The sequence below is a fragment of the Siniperca chuatsi genome, linkage group LG3 (genome assembly GCF_020085105.1).
Source record: "Siniperca chuatsi isolate FFG_IHB_CAS linkage group LG3, ASM2008510v1, whole genome shotgun sequence".
Classification (NCBI taxonomy): Eukaryota; Metazoa; Chordata; class Actinopteri; order Centrarchiformes; family Sinipercidae; genus Siniperca; species Siniperca chuatsi.
In genome coordinates this window covers 16,243,352-16,259,705 of record NC_058044.1, presented here as the reverse complement: position 1 = coordinate 16,259,705, position 16,354 = coordinate 16,243,352, and the positions used below count along the sequence as shown (strand labels likewise).

At 40.4% G+C, this 16,354-nt stretch overlaps 1 protein-coding gene across 10 annotated transcripts in view; it reads left to right on the top strand.

The window, feature by feature from the left end:
• The window catches only part of tbc1d1 (TBC1 (tre-2/USP6, BUB2, cdc16) domain family, member 1), a 57,622-nt gene that overhangs the window by 17,888 nt on the left and 23,380 nt on the right, over nt 1–16,354 (top strand). For 4 of the 10 annotated variants that reach the window (XM_044191166.1, XM_044191164.1, XM_044191165.1 and 1 more), the window contains 11 exons: nt 3,991–4,581; nt 6,297–6,386; nt 6,483–6,587; nt 7,937–8,069; nt 8,862–8,953; nt 9,802–9,918; nt 10,363–10,488; nt 10,762–10,919; nt 13,057–13,317; nt 15,594–15,800; nt 16,183–16,296. In XM_044191166.1, coding sequence (XP_044047101.1) covers nt 3,991–4,581; nt 6,297–6,386; nt 6,483–6,587; nt 7,937–8,069; nt 8,862–8,953; nt 9,802–9,918; nt 10,363–10,488; nt 10,762–10,919; nt 13,057–13,317; nt 15,594–15,800; nt 16,183–16,296 — 1,994 coding nt within the window. The remainder of the gene's footprint in view (nt 1–3,990; nt 4,582–6,296; nt 6,387–6,482; nt 6,588–7,936; nt 8,070–8,861; nt 8,954–9,801; nt 9,919–10,362; nt 10,489–10,761; nt 10,920–13,056; nt 13,318–15,593; nt 15,801–16,182; nt 16,297–16,354) is intronic. The other 6 variants (XM_044191171.1, XM_044191174.1, XM_044191167.1 and 3 more) reach the window with 5 other exon arrangements.

Genomic DNA, 16,354 nt, shown 5'->3' with positions numbered 1-16,354 from the left:
GTGTGTTGTGACACAATTTACCCTTTATCAAAAAATAGCAACTCCTGCGATTTGGATATTGCACTTGGCTATATTGCGATTTCGATAACATTTCAATTCAGCCCTACATACCACCAAAACTGAACTCTGTTTTGTGCTTGTTATCATATTCCTTTCAGACCAACTCAGATACAGATTAAACCACATTTGTGGTCCATTTGAATGGTTAGTGCCTGACTGCCTGAGTGAGTGCCTTTGGATGATTTACAAGTGCCCTTACCGCAGGCTTGTGAGTAAATGACAAATGGAAACTGTGTATTTAGCCATATTTTTGTGAGAGTGTAACTGCTTGCAACATACAGAGCATATGGCTGGATAACAGAGAACGGGTATGCAGGTTTTGATACTTTTTTTAATGTCGTAACATATTTGGAGTACATTGTAACTGACATGAGTTTAAGCTGACCATAGCTACAGAAACAAAAAAGCCACCTTTCGAGCCTACAGTGGGTGAGTCTTCTGTCTGTACATCGCTTTTCTGTCTTTAAAATTGGTACGAGCAATGTGTCAGAGTGTTTTAACAGTCATGGAAATCCTGTGTTAGTCATGGAAAGAGTGGTTACAGAAAAGGATTTTTGTGTGAGTGAGAGCCATGAGTTACGGTTCATTTGTTCTAGGCTGTCCTCATTTGACCCTCAATGTCCATTTATCTGCAGACCAGCCCAGGTCAAAAAGAATAGCAACACGTGCATCATTAAATGAAGAAATAAACTTCTTGTAAAATACTTGATGGATGAGAAGAAAGTACTTTTGCATTTGATTTTGCTTGATCATTTACAATTTAACAAAATAAATGTAGTAGCCATCAAATACTCTTTATCTTACAAAGCAATTATTTTGTGTGCGAGTGTGGCGTGGGAATAATGAACGGCCCAATCTTATAATAATATCCAGACAGGCTTGCATCTGTGAAGTTTGAAAATTAGTGTTTGCATAGATTAACTACATTCACAGCCAAGTAATACAAAATCAGCATAACACAGAATCTCCTGAATAGTTTATGAATGGCAGTGAGTGTGTATAATTGCTCAAGTGAACGTTTCAACTCGCTGTGTTCCTTTTTTTATAACAAACTGCTACAGTCTGACTGCTGGATCCATTTTGGATTTCAGCCTGAGACAGTGTTCGGAGGGGCAGAGACGCAGAGCATGTCTCTTTGCTGCATGTCATATCTCTCTCTCTCTCGCTGTCCCTATCAAATAAAGGCAAAAAAAGATGTCCCTCGTACTGACCAACCCTCAGAGAATTATCAAGTGACTCTGCAGTTCCACTCAGCAAGGTTTTAGCATCTTTCAGCTCATTATTTTTACATTATGGCCCACAACTTTACTGTTTTAGTTTACTCTAGGACTGCACAATTAATCAAAATTATCGCAATTGCAGTATGGCCAAGTGTAATATCCAAATCACAGAAGCTGCAATTGCTGTGTGACAAAACAGCATTATAATGAAGTATTGTAGCGCTGCAGAGATGCCCTGGCCTACAAATCTTGTTCTCCAGTAAAAAAAACAAACGTTTGTTTGGTACAGAGCCAAACAAATGTCACATCATCATGATTTTAATAGTTTTTCAGTAAAAATGAAAATTGTTATGCAAAAATTATCATTCCCACAAATCGTAAATCATATCGCAATCGTAATATCTGTTCAAATAATCGCATAATGATTTTACCATATCGTACAGTCCTAGTTTACTCTCACCACTCTCATAGCGTTGTTTATGGCCACAGCAAGCAGCTGTTTTCAGCAAAACACCTCTGATAAACCCAATGTACACTACCAGCCCAGCACCAAACGGCAGACAGACGAAGTTAGCAACTAGGTGGTGACCATAGGGAAGTATTTAGCTGCTTCCCCCGTCGAGAGATGATGTAGACCAAACAAAAAATATTGTAAATATTGGAGTTATATTTGTATATATGTCTTCTAGATATGTATATACGCAACTGTTTTCTAACATATTCAGCACAACAACTTAATATGCCAATAATATGTCAGTGTTGTGTTTACAGCTTAGTAGCCAAAAAACTTAGTTATTGCTGCTTTAAGATTTAAGCAAAAGACGTTGCCAGCTCAGCAGGGACAGCCTCTGCAGTAAACAGCTGCAGCAAACTCTGGTCTCCTCTTTTTGATGAACAGCAATGTTGTGCCTTTTAAGTTTTAATTGAAACTTTAACTGAATTTAATATTGCCAGTTTTATTTCTGTCATTATGTGTTTGTGATCGCTCTGTGAGAGCACTTGACATGTCAGCAGTTTAGTGTATAATATGTGTTCTGAAGCATTTGAGTTAATCATATTTCTGCTCTCCTTTTCTTTGTCAGTTTCATTTTGAGTCTCTGTGAAAATGTGTATGTGGGTGTGTGCAAGTGTGTATCCCTGTTTGCATGTCTCCAGTATGTATTTTTGTGTTAATGTCAAGATGACAAGTAGGTGGGGATGATGAAAATGGTCATGGTTCATGGATTTGGAGTAGACCAGGAATACATAGGTCCATTTTGTAAAGGTCTTATTCACACACATACCCAAACAATGGCTTGCTGAGAGCATGTAGCTTGCATGCAAAAAGCCAAAATACAACACAAATATGTCAAGATGGGGATACTGGTAAACATTCAGCTTTAAATAGTTTTATAAGAAATAAAAGTAGACATTACAGAGAAAAAATGGAGAGTGAAGAGAAAAAGGGAAAGGAGGGGTCAGGAGGAAAGGAAAGAAGGGAATCAAATAAAAGGAAAGTGAGTACAAAGCCTGCTTTGAGACGAAAAGGTCCCAATTCGGCTTCTTTTCAACACAGGAAGATATCACAAGGGCTGCTCTATTCCAAGGAACCAAAAAACACATTACACCATATGGCAGGTTAGCACACAGTGTCCTGGGAGGGAACACCCTAAAATCTTGGTATTTCACCTGGGGGCGGTGCCTTACGAGTGTCGTGTGCCAATGCATGTTCTCGTCAGCTCGCGTTGGGTTGTCTCATCACTTTTGTCTGTATATCAATCTATTACCTTCATCAATAGATGCACAGCATCAATAAATGCCCAGCCAAAATGGGTTTACAAGGCAGACTATCAATTTCCATGTACATAGGTGTGAAACCAAATATACAAATTAGAGGAAAACATGAACAGTATATTCTGTATGCCTTCATACATGAAATATATCATCGTGCAACCAGAGCACGGGCTGAGATGGTCACGGAGCTCGCCGAAGTGTGCACTGCTACATCCTGCAAAACCACACCTCTCTGGGTGAAATGCCAAGTTTTTAGGGAGTCCCGTCCTGGGAGAGGGATCCCTTCTCTGTTGCTCTTCTTGAGGTTTCTTCCATTTGGGGGTGGGGTCCTTATCTGAATCGAGGGTCTAAGGGTGTCATATGCTGTATAGATTGTAAAGGCCCTTGAGGCAAATTTGTGATATTGGGTTATATAAATAAAATTGACTTGACTAGTGAGGTATGGCATCTGCATTGATCAATGGAAAATTTGTGGCTCACGCAGTATGTATTTGGTGTTTATTTCAGTGTTTACGCGCTATTGCTACATTAGGTAGCCACCTGTTTCTTGATATGTGCCATCAGTGCTGGGGCAGTATGAGGGCAGTTAATGTTTATTAAAGTATCTGAAGAGACAGTCTTTATTGTGGCAATGGATATGTTGGTAGTGCAAGAGAAATACTTTAAATCAAGGCTGTCTGTTATGCAGCTCTGAGGTGTCACATTAGAGAGCATCCTTAAAGAACCGCACATATGACCACAGTGTTATAGCCCATTTACTACAAATTGCATGTATTTTTACATTACTCTGTGTTTTCAAGGTTGTTTGTCTTTTCTTATGTTCAAATGAATGTGATCATATTCATTAGTATAACTGTACATTGGCCACTTGAAGTTAATTGTCATCCAATTACTACACCAGTTACAAGTTCTTATCTCCTGCTTGCTATCCCTCCAGGTTCCTGAGATCATCAGTACGTTGAGGCAGGCTGGCAAGAGTTCGGCACGCAACGATGACATCACCACCATTTCCAACAAAACTTCCTCTGGAGGTAGTGATCCCTCTGAAAAATGTTTTCCTTCTCTCTCTATGACGACAACCTCCGTGGCACCCTCTGTTGCTATGTCTCCGACAGCCTTTGCCAAGAAGTTCGAGGTGCTGTTTTGCGGCCGTGTGAGTGTTGCTCACAAGAAAGCCCCTCCTGCCCTGATTGATGAGTGCATCGAGAAGTTTAGCCAGTTGCATGGCTCAGGGATGAGTGATAGAGGAGGAAATAGCGGTGGATTTGTGGGTGGGCTGAGGAGGGCATTAACCTTGCCATCCAATGGACTCGGGAGTGGTGGTGTTGGTAATGGTGCTGCAGGGAGCCCAACCACCGGGAAGCGTCCTGTCTTGTTTAAAAGAGACCCCAGCTTTCCCTGTCTGCAGGCCCTGGATGAGAATGGACTCTCACCAGAGATCTCTCACACCAACACTACTGACGCACACTCCCACTCCGCTGGAGTACAGCCCACCAGCCTGCAAGAGAACAGGACCATGCTGTTTACGGTAATTTTCATGAATGGACCCGCACGCACACACACTCAATAGCAAGTATGCTCGAATTACAATAATTCCCAAGAAATCAAACAAAATCTCAATAACTATATTTGTCCTTAACACTTGTCCATGTGCCGATCATTGGCACCCATATACACTGTATATACTGCATTAACATGAGTCCTTTATGCATTGTCTGTGGGGATACACAACAAGGAAGATGTGTCAAATTGTTGCATTAATGTGATTCAGACAGTGTGTAGGACAGTCACTCACAGGTCCTCTTCCCCAGTGGGACACACATACACACAACCTTTAATAATCTCGGGCTCATTCACTCACACAATAGTGCACAGGACCTTGGCCTTTAGTTACAGAAGGAAAAAAATAAAAATGTACACCTGGTAGAGAGCTACATAGGAAAACAAAATGTTGAATTTCTGCACCCCGTTAGCAGTGAGTTTGTTAGAAATGCAACTTTTCTGTCATTGACCTTCATCAGGCATCCTGACCTGGGACAATGGGTCCGAAACATTGCATTTTTAATAAACTCTCTGCTGACAGTGTGAAAGTTACTGAAGGAAAACAGAGAAGAGGCATTCAGCATTATTGCACATTAATTGTCACCTACAACTATTTTAAAAATACTACAACTAAGACACTGCTTTTCAGACAGACACTCTTTAGTCCTCCCACACAGTCGCTTATGAAGGACAGAGTGGGCGAGAACAAAAGAGAGACAAAAATATAAATCCCCTAATGACTCAGCAAGAGCAAATGCTGACTGCTGCTCAAAATGAGCTCTGTCACGCTCCCCTAATTCAACTTTATTTGACCTCAATGACCTCCTGCCAACAGGAGTTTTCCTGTTTGTCCTCCAGAAGGGAAATGGTGACCACTGGCACAGGAACCACCGGGGCCTGTTGCTGTCCCTTTCAGCAAATACAGACATATTATTGACACCGCTTATACATCCTTCTGCTGCCATGGAAAGTAGACAGAATGACCTCATCCTGGTGACATCATCACTCAATTTTTAAGGCACAGATTAAATTCTCCTTTTCCTCTAGAAAGAGTCCAATTATGTGATTCATATTTGATACAGAAGTACAATGAAAGGCAACTTGTTCACAGAAAGAATCGCTATAGTCACAGAGCTTGAAGACTTGTGATTTAACAGACGTGAGATCACTTGCTTATCATGAACCACTGACTCCATTTTTGCGGTTTAGGAGTGATAGTGACTCAGGTCCTAATGATGGTATGAATGGGCACATCCCCTAAAGCGGAACTGTTCTAAAATTCATTGGTACTTTTTGAGAAGAGAAGAAATGAAACTGCCTCATTTGACCAATCCAATTATTTAAAAAAGAACTAAAAAGATTATTTTTAGGCTTCCCTTTATATCACTTAATGATTGATCAAGCCTTGTAGTTGCAGTTTACTTAAGAACAAATTCACTGATACAGGTTTTCTTGCCAATAAACATATCTATATGTGAGACAAATGTAAAAAAACATTGCTGAAATTTCAGTGTGAGAAATTGGGATTTGAGGCTCATTATTGGTGACACAACCACAACACAAGTCTCACCACTCACACACACACTCAGAAGCACACACTACAGACTGCAAGCCTATGAAAACACACACACACACACACACACACACACAGAGACACTTGTATACAAGAGTCTAACTGTTTTGTAATTTTCTTTGTTTTAGGTGGGCAGGTCTCAGATCTTCTTGGTTAGTCCAGACACTAAGAAAGTTGCCATAGAGAAGAGTTTCAGAGAAATCTCCTTCTGCTCACAGGTATGAAGCACTGTGTTTCTACACACAACTGTCTGTTTAGACTTGTGTGTGGTTTTTAAACTTAAATCCTTAAACCACCTGATCTTTTTTTTCCAGGGTATTCGCCATGTGGATCACTTTGGCTTCATTTGCAGGGAGACTGTGGAAGGAGGGAGCTGCCACTTTGTTTGCTATGTCTTCCAGTGCACCGACGAATCACTGGTGAGAGACAGATAATGAAGGGAGAGCATAGTAGAGCATGGCAAGAAAAACAGTGCGCCTAAACATTTTTATTTGTTGCACTAGTGCGCCTGAAATTTAGCAGGTCTGATCAAAATTTAAAAAACGACGCCATCCGTGATCGATTAACGAGTGGACAATCTCCCCTCGCTCTGCCCCTCCCGTGCGGTCTACTGATAATCACACATGCACAACTCTTAAAATGTATTATGTATTATTATTATTATGTATTATTGGGTGCACCTAAATTATGTACTGGTGCACCTAAATGAAAAAGTTAGTCTGGAGCCCTGAAAAGGATGGGACATGTTTTTTTTTTATACATTTTCTGCCTCCATCCAGACTATTTTTAACACAATTAACAAAGCAAAAATCCAAATAGGCACATTTCTGTTGGTACAATTCATTCATTCATTCACCTATTTATAATTCACATGTACACACCTAGAAATGTCTGGTATAGTTGTTAATGCGAATTCAATGCAGAGTTGAGCATTATGTGTGTATTTCCTGTAACTAATTTCACATATCCATATATTCCCATATCAGCACTTCCCACTCAGTGTTCATATTTGATCAGCCCACTCAGTTTAATTTAACACTTCATAAGTTTGCTTTGGATTTAAATTTGAAAGCCACAATGCATGAAGCGGATATTTTCCCCCAATGTTGTTTTCTATCAATCGAGATTAAATGCTGCTCAAATTCTTTAGACCTATGACTCAGAGCATCTGTGCTCCACTGAGTCATGGTGTACCAAATGGACACACAGTCAGTTTGATAAAAAGCCTTGGTCATTAGGGGGATGTACTCTACTGTATGATAGTCAGCTAATGTTGCAGTTCGATTAGCTTATACTAGATACTTACTGTAATTCTTGAAATAATGAATCACTGGGCCTGCTAAACATCAATAATTCCAAGTCTTTCACTGCTGCTAGAATAAGCTAGACAACCTAAGGGAAAAACTGCCCATCCTTTTTACTTTAATTTTTACTTCTACCAGGTTCTTACTGCATAGGATATATCTGCAAAGACCCAGATTTCCCACATATATGGAAACTTATCTTGAATGGAGAAAAGGGAGTTCTGGGCACAGAAACAGAATGGATCCTAAATATTTAAAAATTATTAGTCATTTGGTCAAGAATGGGAAATGTGGTAATTTGTTCTAATAATTGTTCTCTATAGTGGAATACAGTTTTGAAAAGAAGCTAATGTGAATAAACACTGGTAGAATCAAATTGATAAATGCACTGACAAATTATTGAAAGGCTATATGATGAAGGATGGATGAAAAACAAGTATAAGAACTGTATTTTGCTCTTGTAGGTGGATGAGATCATGCTGACTTTGAAGCAGGCGTTCTCTGTGGCAGCCCTACAGCAGAATGCAAAGACCCAGAGCCAGCAGTGTGACAGCTGCCCCATGCAGCAGCTCCACAGACTGTGTGAGAGGATAGAAGGTAGAAAACTGTCCCTGTGCTCCTTTACAGTACATGTGTCAGACAATAAGGAAAATTAACGGCATTTTCTAATTATAATTGGTTGGAGTAATGTTGATAGGTCAAGTTTATAATTGTATACACCTGTAGGAGAATTTTGTTCAGCCAGTGTACATCACATTTACGTCTAAATAATTGTAATATAGTGGCAAAAGGCTGTATCTAGCACTGGATATAATAATATTCGGTATTTGTATGAAATGTGTCCTGTTGACACTTCATGTGGATGTGATATAAAAGAAGGTATAAAAGAAGAAGAAGGACTGATATAGTTAATCTTATGGTATCATGGTAATGGTAGTCAAACTATTTTGGTATATATGACTAACTTATATATTATCAGTCATTATTTGTGGGGCATATTCTGCACTTACACCAATAATCAGAGTTTGATTAATGTCATGAGTGATTGTGGCAGATAAGGTTTTACTCTCTGAACACTTCCAAATGATCATACGTTCTAAAAGATAAGTACTGGCCAGGCTTAGACTTTTGCAAAAAGCATAACTGGACAAGCCTTTAAGTAACTAAGGTGCTGGTCAAATTGAGGCAGGGATGATATGCTGATTGAGGAAAAGTTGATCATTTATGTTTAAATGCCCACAACCAATATTTTTTTATTTATATACATAACTGCGGAGACATTGACCCTCAGTACCCTATAAACATACACCTACTATATGTAAAACAAATCTGAAGAGAGAATAGTCTTATCTGCAGTGAGTTTTTACTATGTATTTACATCTTTTTCAGGTCTACACCCATCTAAAACCAAGCTGGAGCTTCAGAAACACTTGGCCACTCTGGACAACCAGGAGCAAGCTTCAGTCTTTGAAAACACTATGGTATGTGGTCTGTTCTGTCTAACGCACCAGTAGGGCAATATGTGAATTCCCAGAGTTCCCTTTGAGGTGACTGTAACTCGAAACATACCAGTTAGTTTGCAATTTTCAGTTCATCATGACTGAATCACTGCAGAATCGGCTGTTTTTTGTGTGGGATTTACTGTGAATCACTGATTTGTCTATACATGACTTGAATATTTCTGCCACCTCATCTCTCTGTTTCCCTGGTGATCTATTCCACTCTCTTTGGCTCTCAACACAAGTGGATGTGTTTGATAAAGCACATCCATTTAACTGTTGGCAGTGGATCGCATACATCTATTTATCCATCATTGTTACTATAGATTGTTGTACAGTTAAATATTAGTCTTGAGAGGCGAATGCCTTCAAATATTTCTCTGTGACTCAGCTGACATCTGCTGGTGATGTAGCTGAACTGCAACACTACAGTGCAGAACAGGTCTCTGTCACTGCAAGAGATCAGCAGATCACTGCTTTTCTAATATTAATTTGGGAACATCCCAAAAAGCAAAGAGTCTTGTAGTACAAATACAATGTGCAACCAATTGTTAAGTTTTACTCATCACACATAACCTTGTTTTAGGCTCCTAACCTTAGAAATTGGTACTTCATTTAGCTTGCCTGAAATTGTAGCAACCTGCCACACAAAACAGCTCAGTGTATCCAGTACAGTTATGTAATATAGCTATTTTCCAGTCAGAAACCTTCAGAGTTGGACGCTATTTTTATGTCACAATTTTCAAACTGTTCCTCACGTATCATTTATTTGCCAGGGTTGGACAAAAAATGTCATTTTAAACATTGTATTTTGTGTCTGTGTGTTTCAGAGGGCTCGTCCTAAGAGTGACCAGGAAGAGAACGAGTTGGTGATGGCCTCTTTGAGGAATCTGTATGAGGAGAGACAGAGGAGCCATCAGCACACACTGCCTGGAGACAGCAAACAGGTAACCTTTGCACATCTCTTATGCATACATATACACTTAGTGTAGTGTGGGTTTATCGCGAAAATATCCAAAGTAAGAGTTGGGCGCCAGACAGGAGAATAATCACAATCCTAACCTGTCACTTTAAAATTATTGATATAAATAAATTGGATAGATAACCCGGATAGCTTGTTACCCTCGCTCGAAAAGTACACATAGATAAAATAGAATCAGCTCTCTCTCGTCTCGACTTCCTGTCTCTATTCCAATTATGTTCTACATTTCCTCAAAAGTGTCAACACCTCTATCACAGAGTAGTTCGCTAAGGAAAGATAAATTTAAAAAAGTATTTTATCCCTTTCACTTACAAAGACTTAAGTGTCATACTATACTTGTGAGGACCTCCCTCTCCAGCTCACTGTCTTGCTTTCTGTCTCTGTCTCCCTTTCTTCCGTGTGTGTGTAGGCGTGTGAGGAGGCAGCTCCAGCCCCAGTGGAGGCGCAGCAGCAGAGTAGCAGTCGGCAACGACTTGAGCAGTTCAAGAGCCGAGCCAAGCGCTCTCTCACTGAGTCCCTGGAGGGGATCTGGAAGGTAACAATGCTCTTTCTTTCTTGGCTTGTATTCAGTATTGCTCAAGTATGCACTTATTATGTCTTATGTTTGTCATGAGATCTAACATAGGAAAACAGGCATTTTAGAGGAGATAGTAGTTTTTGTTTTCATAATTATTAATCTTTACATTTTGAACATAGAATTAGGGAATTATGTGATAAGGGTCCTTAAAGTGGTGTCCTGGTTTGTGATCTTTTATTAAATGTAAAAGCCACGTACTGAATATAACCTTGGCGTGTGTGTTTTTGGCAGGGGACCAGCAAGGCCAGAGCTCAGAGGGACTACAGGGACTACAGTGTAGGAAGTGACAGCGGCTCTTCCATTTGTACGGTCAACAGCAGCCAGGACCAGCCTTGTCAAGATGACCCCTTGCCTGCCTCCTCCCAGCTGCGACCCACCAGCCCACTCAGGTAAACACACATGTCCACACACTGACTCATATCTTGAGGGAGAGCAGTCAGTGCTTTAAATGTCAGAGCAGTGATACTTGTTTTACTTGGATTTCATGAACCCCATGGTTTTTCGTGACCCTTAGTTCAAAGGGACAACAGTGAAGGAGGTGACAGCTACTCCTTTATCTTTACTGTCAACGGCAGTCAAAACCAGACCTCCATAGACAGGGACAACAGCTCTTGGTATGGTCTCCCAGGTGAGAGGAACACTAGGAGAGATTTATACACCTGTGTTGGTGTCTTTAGGAAAAAACAGCCTCCAGAATAGGGACACTGGTGGGGCCTCCTCCTGCAGCTGGTCCTGGGAAGGTGAGCTTGCAATGGAGCACCTGATGGCTGGACCAGTACCCATGGGGCCCAGTTGGGCTCAGCTTAACAAAGTAATGTGGGTCTGCTGCAATATGGGCCCACCACCCACATCATTAGGTGTAGGTGTTTGCTGTGGTGCCATTAGGGTGGCAGGTGAAGGGGGGTCTTTGGTCTGCTGACACCTGGCTATGAAAAATATCACCTCTTTGCTGTGGGATGAGCTAGGGCTAGTTGAACCAACTAGATATAGTTAGGCTCACCTCTGAGGAGCAGAGCTGACCTGGTGAATCAGGAGGTGGGGGGAAGTTTCCGGACAAACTTGGTAAACCCAAATGTGCATTAAGGTCTTCAACTCCCCCTTCCAGAGGGGTTATTTATGGATCACAGCGGAGGTTGAGGACAGAGTGAGCTAGTTCACAGCCTTCAGCATGGAGTTTGATTATGGAAGTTGTGGCCAAAACAACCTATCCATATACTTGTAATTGAATAATGTATTTTATTATAAAAAACAAAAACTATTCCACTTAACATCCACTTGAGGTGTTTTTTCTTTTACCAAAACATTCAATAACATTCAAGACAATTTTACCGCTCTGACAACTCATCTGACATGCATTATGACCAGTGTTGGAAATTAACTTTTTTGTCCATCTGCCACTGTGGCTGGTGGATTACAAAATCTACCAGCCACTAATTTTTCACTAATTTTTATCACTTTCTTGTTTTAACTGGTGTTCTGTTGATATATGCTACCTATTGAGATGTGCTGCTTAGCAGTTCTGCGCATGACCCACAATCTCCCTGAAATCTTAAATAGAGATATTATAATGTAGTATTTCAACCTGCTCCCCATATTCTTACAGTATACATGGAGTGAGTAGTGGTGAAATATAATATATATAAAAAAATAAAATATATGAAATGGTTCTGTAGTGGGAGCATTATTTGATAGGGGATATTGGTCTATCAAAATATGCTACCCCTGAAATCTTAAATAAAGATATAATAATAGAGTATCAAAATATGTCCCCCGTAATCTTACAGTACACTTAACCCTGTTTGTAATCAAAAAACATAAATAAAGACATCATAATACTTTGAGACTTATATCTTTATGGGACATACACAACTGGAAATACATAAGGTAGAATATTTCGACAAGGCAGCATAAATCGTCAGAATACTGGCAGTTTGTAACTGCATGTGAAAAATAATAAAACAAGATCTACAATATTAAAGCAATAGGCTATTTTATTTTATAAAGTAAATATTTAAACTCTCATACACACACACACACTAACACAGTAGGTGTATTGCTATTTGTTCAAGTACCGGAGCGCACCTATGATGCATGCACATGCATTGCAGTGCATGCAGAGGTCAGGCTCATCTAATAGGCTAGGCTATGAAAACGGAGCTAAGCCAAAATGCATTAATTGTGGATAGAGCACAAGCTGGCCTAGCTGATGCTTTACAGATGCATTACAAATAAACTGTCAGAGTGAATCATGAATGACAGGATTGCTGCCTTTTCATCTCTACTAGTTAACGATAGCTAACTACAGACTGCCGCTCAAAGGCTACCGGCAACTTTTAAGGTGGAATATTTGCTTGCATGTTACTCAATGCATGAGTTGACGTTGTTAATCAATCAACATACTTTAAATGTGAAACCCTTTGATGAAGCGCCACGTTGTTTTTTCTGTGTCCGAGTGAAACAAGCACAGTTGTGGAATGTCACAAATTGTGTATTTCTCCTCACATTCTTTTGCTCGTCATACTTCAGGTGCCACAACTCAACAGGTGACCTGAAGCGCCTTGACTCCATTCTCCCACTGTCTCCTTCCTCCTACTCTTTACCCGGTGATGCCCAGCCACAGGGCTTCCGTCGACGGGCCAGCACCTTCAGTCACCCTCCCACCCCTTCCTCAACAGAGTACTCATCGGTGCATATATTAACTCACACACCACAGGACCCTACTGCAGCTACCAAGCCCAAGCTCGTACGACACTACTCCGTCAGTACCGACACTCCACACCAGAGCAAGTAAGAGAGAGAGTGTGTGTGTTTGTGTGTGTGTGTTTCTACAGGTAGACAAGTAACTGTGCGTTTGTATTCATTGTGAGTTTTGGTGATAACACAGACCAGGAAATGATATTGCTTGATTTATTCGGTAGAATGTGACAATAAAGACAGTTTTTCAATATTATGAGATCTGAGATCAAATTAGATCACACTAAATAATAAATCAGTTGCATGTAAGCGGCAATCTCCAGGACTGAAAAATGAAGCCAATGTGGAAGTGGCGAAAACTGTAGTTCCTCGAATAGCCACTTGATGCTGACTCCAAAAGCGAGTCAATCCCCATGTTAAAATGCCCAGCTTTACAGCAGATGTTTACAGCTATAGAGACCAAAAAACTGTTTTGGTCTCTCTAGCTAATTTCCCCGCTCATGACAATTGTACAGGTGGTGAATTTTTATATAACTCACCCGTTTAAATTATATTAAGACTTAAAGTTATGCCTAATTAAGGACGTGGCTGCTTTGAGTGACAGGTGGGTGCCCTATCAGGTGGCTTGCTACTAGGTTGTTTCATCAATCACGCTTCATTCGGCCTGCCTCAGCTCCACCTCTTTGCCCGTTTTTGGATTAGCCAGAGTCAGGGACTGTCAAGATGGTGACGGCTGGAGCCACCAGAGCCACCCTGGATCAGCAGCAGAAGCACATAGTTTTATACCCCATGCAGACTAACAGTGAAAAGGGTTAAACCTGAGTTGATTTGAATAGAGCGATGTGTACTATCTGACTTAGCTTCACAAACCTCTTCCTGTCCTGTGTAGAATGGGGTCACACACAACCTGGATTTGGTGTGTTTTAGGGTTGGAATTGGTTCTCTTACAGTTATAAGAGAGAGAGGGGCAAAAGAAAGAGGGAGAGCAAAAGTAGGTAAACAAGAGAAAGAAAGTGTGAGAGAAAAAGTGAAATTGAAACTTATTTGGCATTTTCAGTATGTATTGTAGTTATACTGTATGTGTTTCTGTGTAGTTATGTGGTTTCGTGATGAGTGTGGAACTACACTTGCAGACTTGAGTCTATAAATGGTGACGATCAGGAATAAGTCTGTGACAGCAGTCTCATGGGTTGAACGCATGTTCAGTAGAGCGTGTCATAAACTTGTTTCCTCTATGACGACAGAGGTATCTGTGTCAAAGGGAAACAAGAATGTGTAGATCAGCTATGAAGAACTACATATTGGAGCATACAGCGAGCTTAATGCATGAAGTATCTGAGTACCTGTCAGAATAGTGATGCTCCATCTCTTAAAATCTTGTGTATCGACTGTTTCCTCTGCTCTTGAACCATACTCTGCTTCTCCTCCCTTATTTGTCTGCGTAACACACCTCTTTACATAAAGTTGAGCTTGATGATAATGACAAAATCAAATGTCATGCTATTTTTGATTATATGAGAAATAATGATGAAGCAGGTGGGAGCCTTTACTGTTAAAGGGGAACTCCACTGATTTTACACATAAAAGTCTGTTTACACGTGTTGAGGAGTACTACTACATATGTTATAAAAAGTTGTTTAAAGCCTGTTGTGGCTCCAGGGGGAGCTGAGTGATATCTAATAATAATTTGTCTCAAGTGATGTCGCTTGAGTCACTGTCAGTTGGGTTCAGGGTGGGAAATTATCTTTTTAAAATGTTTAAAACATCTACCAGCCACTGACAGATAAATGTAAATCATTATTTTGTGTTTGAAATCTACCAGCCATATTTTACCAGCATTTGGCTGGTGGCTTGTGCTAATTTCCCACCCTGGATGGGTTTAAAGACTAAAAATTTTAAATAAACCTGGGAGTGTGGAGTTAGGTTACCAGACTTCTGTAGCCTGCTCCTCAACACTGCTTGAGGCTAGCGACTTGAGGCTACATTAGCGGCCTGCTACTAACATAACATACCCGAATTTTCTGCAAAACTGTCGACAGTCGAGTTGCATTGTGAGTCATGTAGGTCAGCAGGTTTTGAAAAGGAAGAAGAGTGTGTGAAACAGACAAGATGATATCTGTGGTTCTGCTGCATTTATTTTTATACTTTTTACTGTTCATTGTGAGTCCAACAGAGTTATAGGAGTGTGATGCTAAATCAGTGGAGTACTCTTAATCTCACCCAGGTAGAAGAGTTAAATAAATACAGAATATAATATGCCATCATTTATAGTTGTATTGTTGCCAAAGACAATATTTACAGTAACAATATTATTACCAAGGAGTTTGTGATGATCAACCTAAAATTCTTTATCTTCTCACATCTCCCAGCTCTCCATTTTCCTTGCTCTTTCTCTTCACCCTTTTTTCTGTTTTCATACTTTCTTTGCTCTCTCTTTCTGTATTTGCACTGTTTCTCAGACATGTCCCAACCGACTCCACCCTTCCTCCTATTCCTCCCTGCCCTTTATCTCCCTCTCCTCTCCTCCCTCATCATCCTTCCTCACCTTCTACTGGAGCCCGGTTCAATAAAAGAAGGTGAGAATCCTGCATTGGTTTTCTGTTCAACTCATGCAGTTGAACTCTTTTGATCTTGTTTTCCATGTTATTATGCAAGGCCCCGTTCAGACAGAGAAACACTAAATGTGTCACTCATTGGTTGACGGTTTGAAAGGTGATCTATGCTGTGTCTCTTCAGAAGTTGAACTATTTTCAGTTTTTTTCACTTCAGCGCTCCGTGACAAAAAACACAGCCCTGTGGCATCCAGCTTGAACGCTAGGAGTCACATTGTTGTTTTGAAATCAATGGAGTTCAGAAGCATGTCTCAGAAGTCATGAGTCTCTCTGTGTGAATGGGGCCTAAGTTTTTCTTTTAATCTGTTTTCTTCCTCCTTTTTTCACCTCCATCTCTCCATCTCAGTCCTCTCGGTGGTCTGCGTGCTCGTCTCCACTCGTCCTCCTCTGTCCCTAATTTTCTGAAATTTCAATTTCTGACCCCTGTCCAAGAGAATGATTATTCTGAGCCAAAGAGCAGGTACACACGCGTACACCAAATAATCACGTCTATGTTAGTGTGTCCAGCATCATCTGTG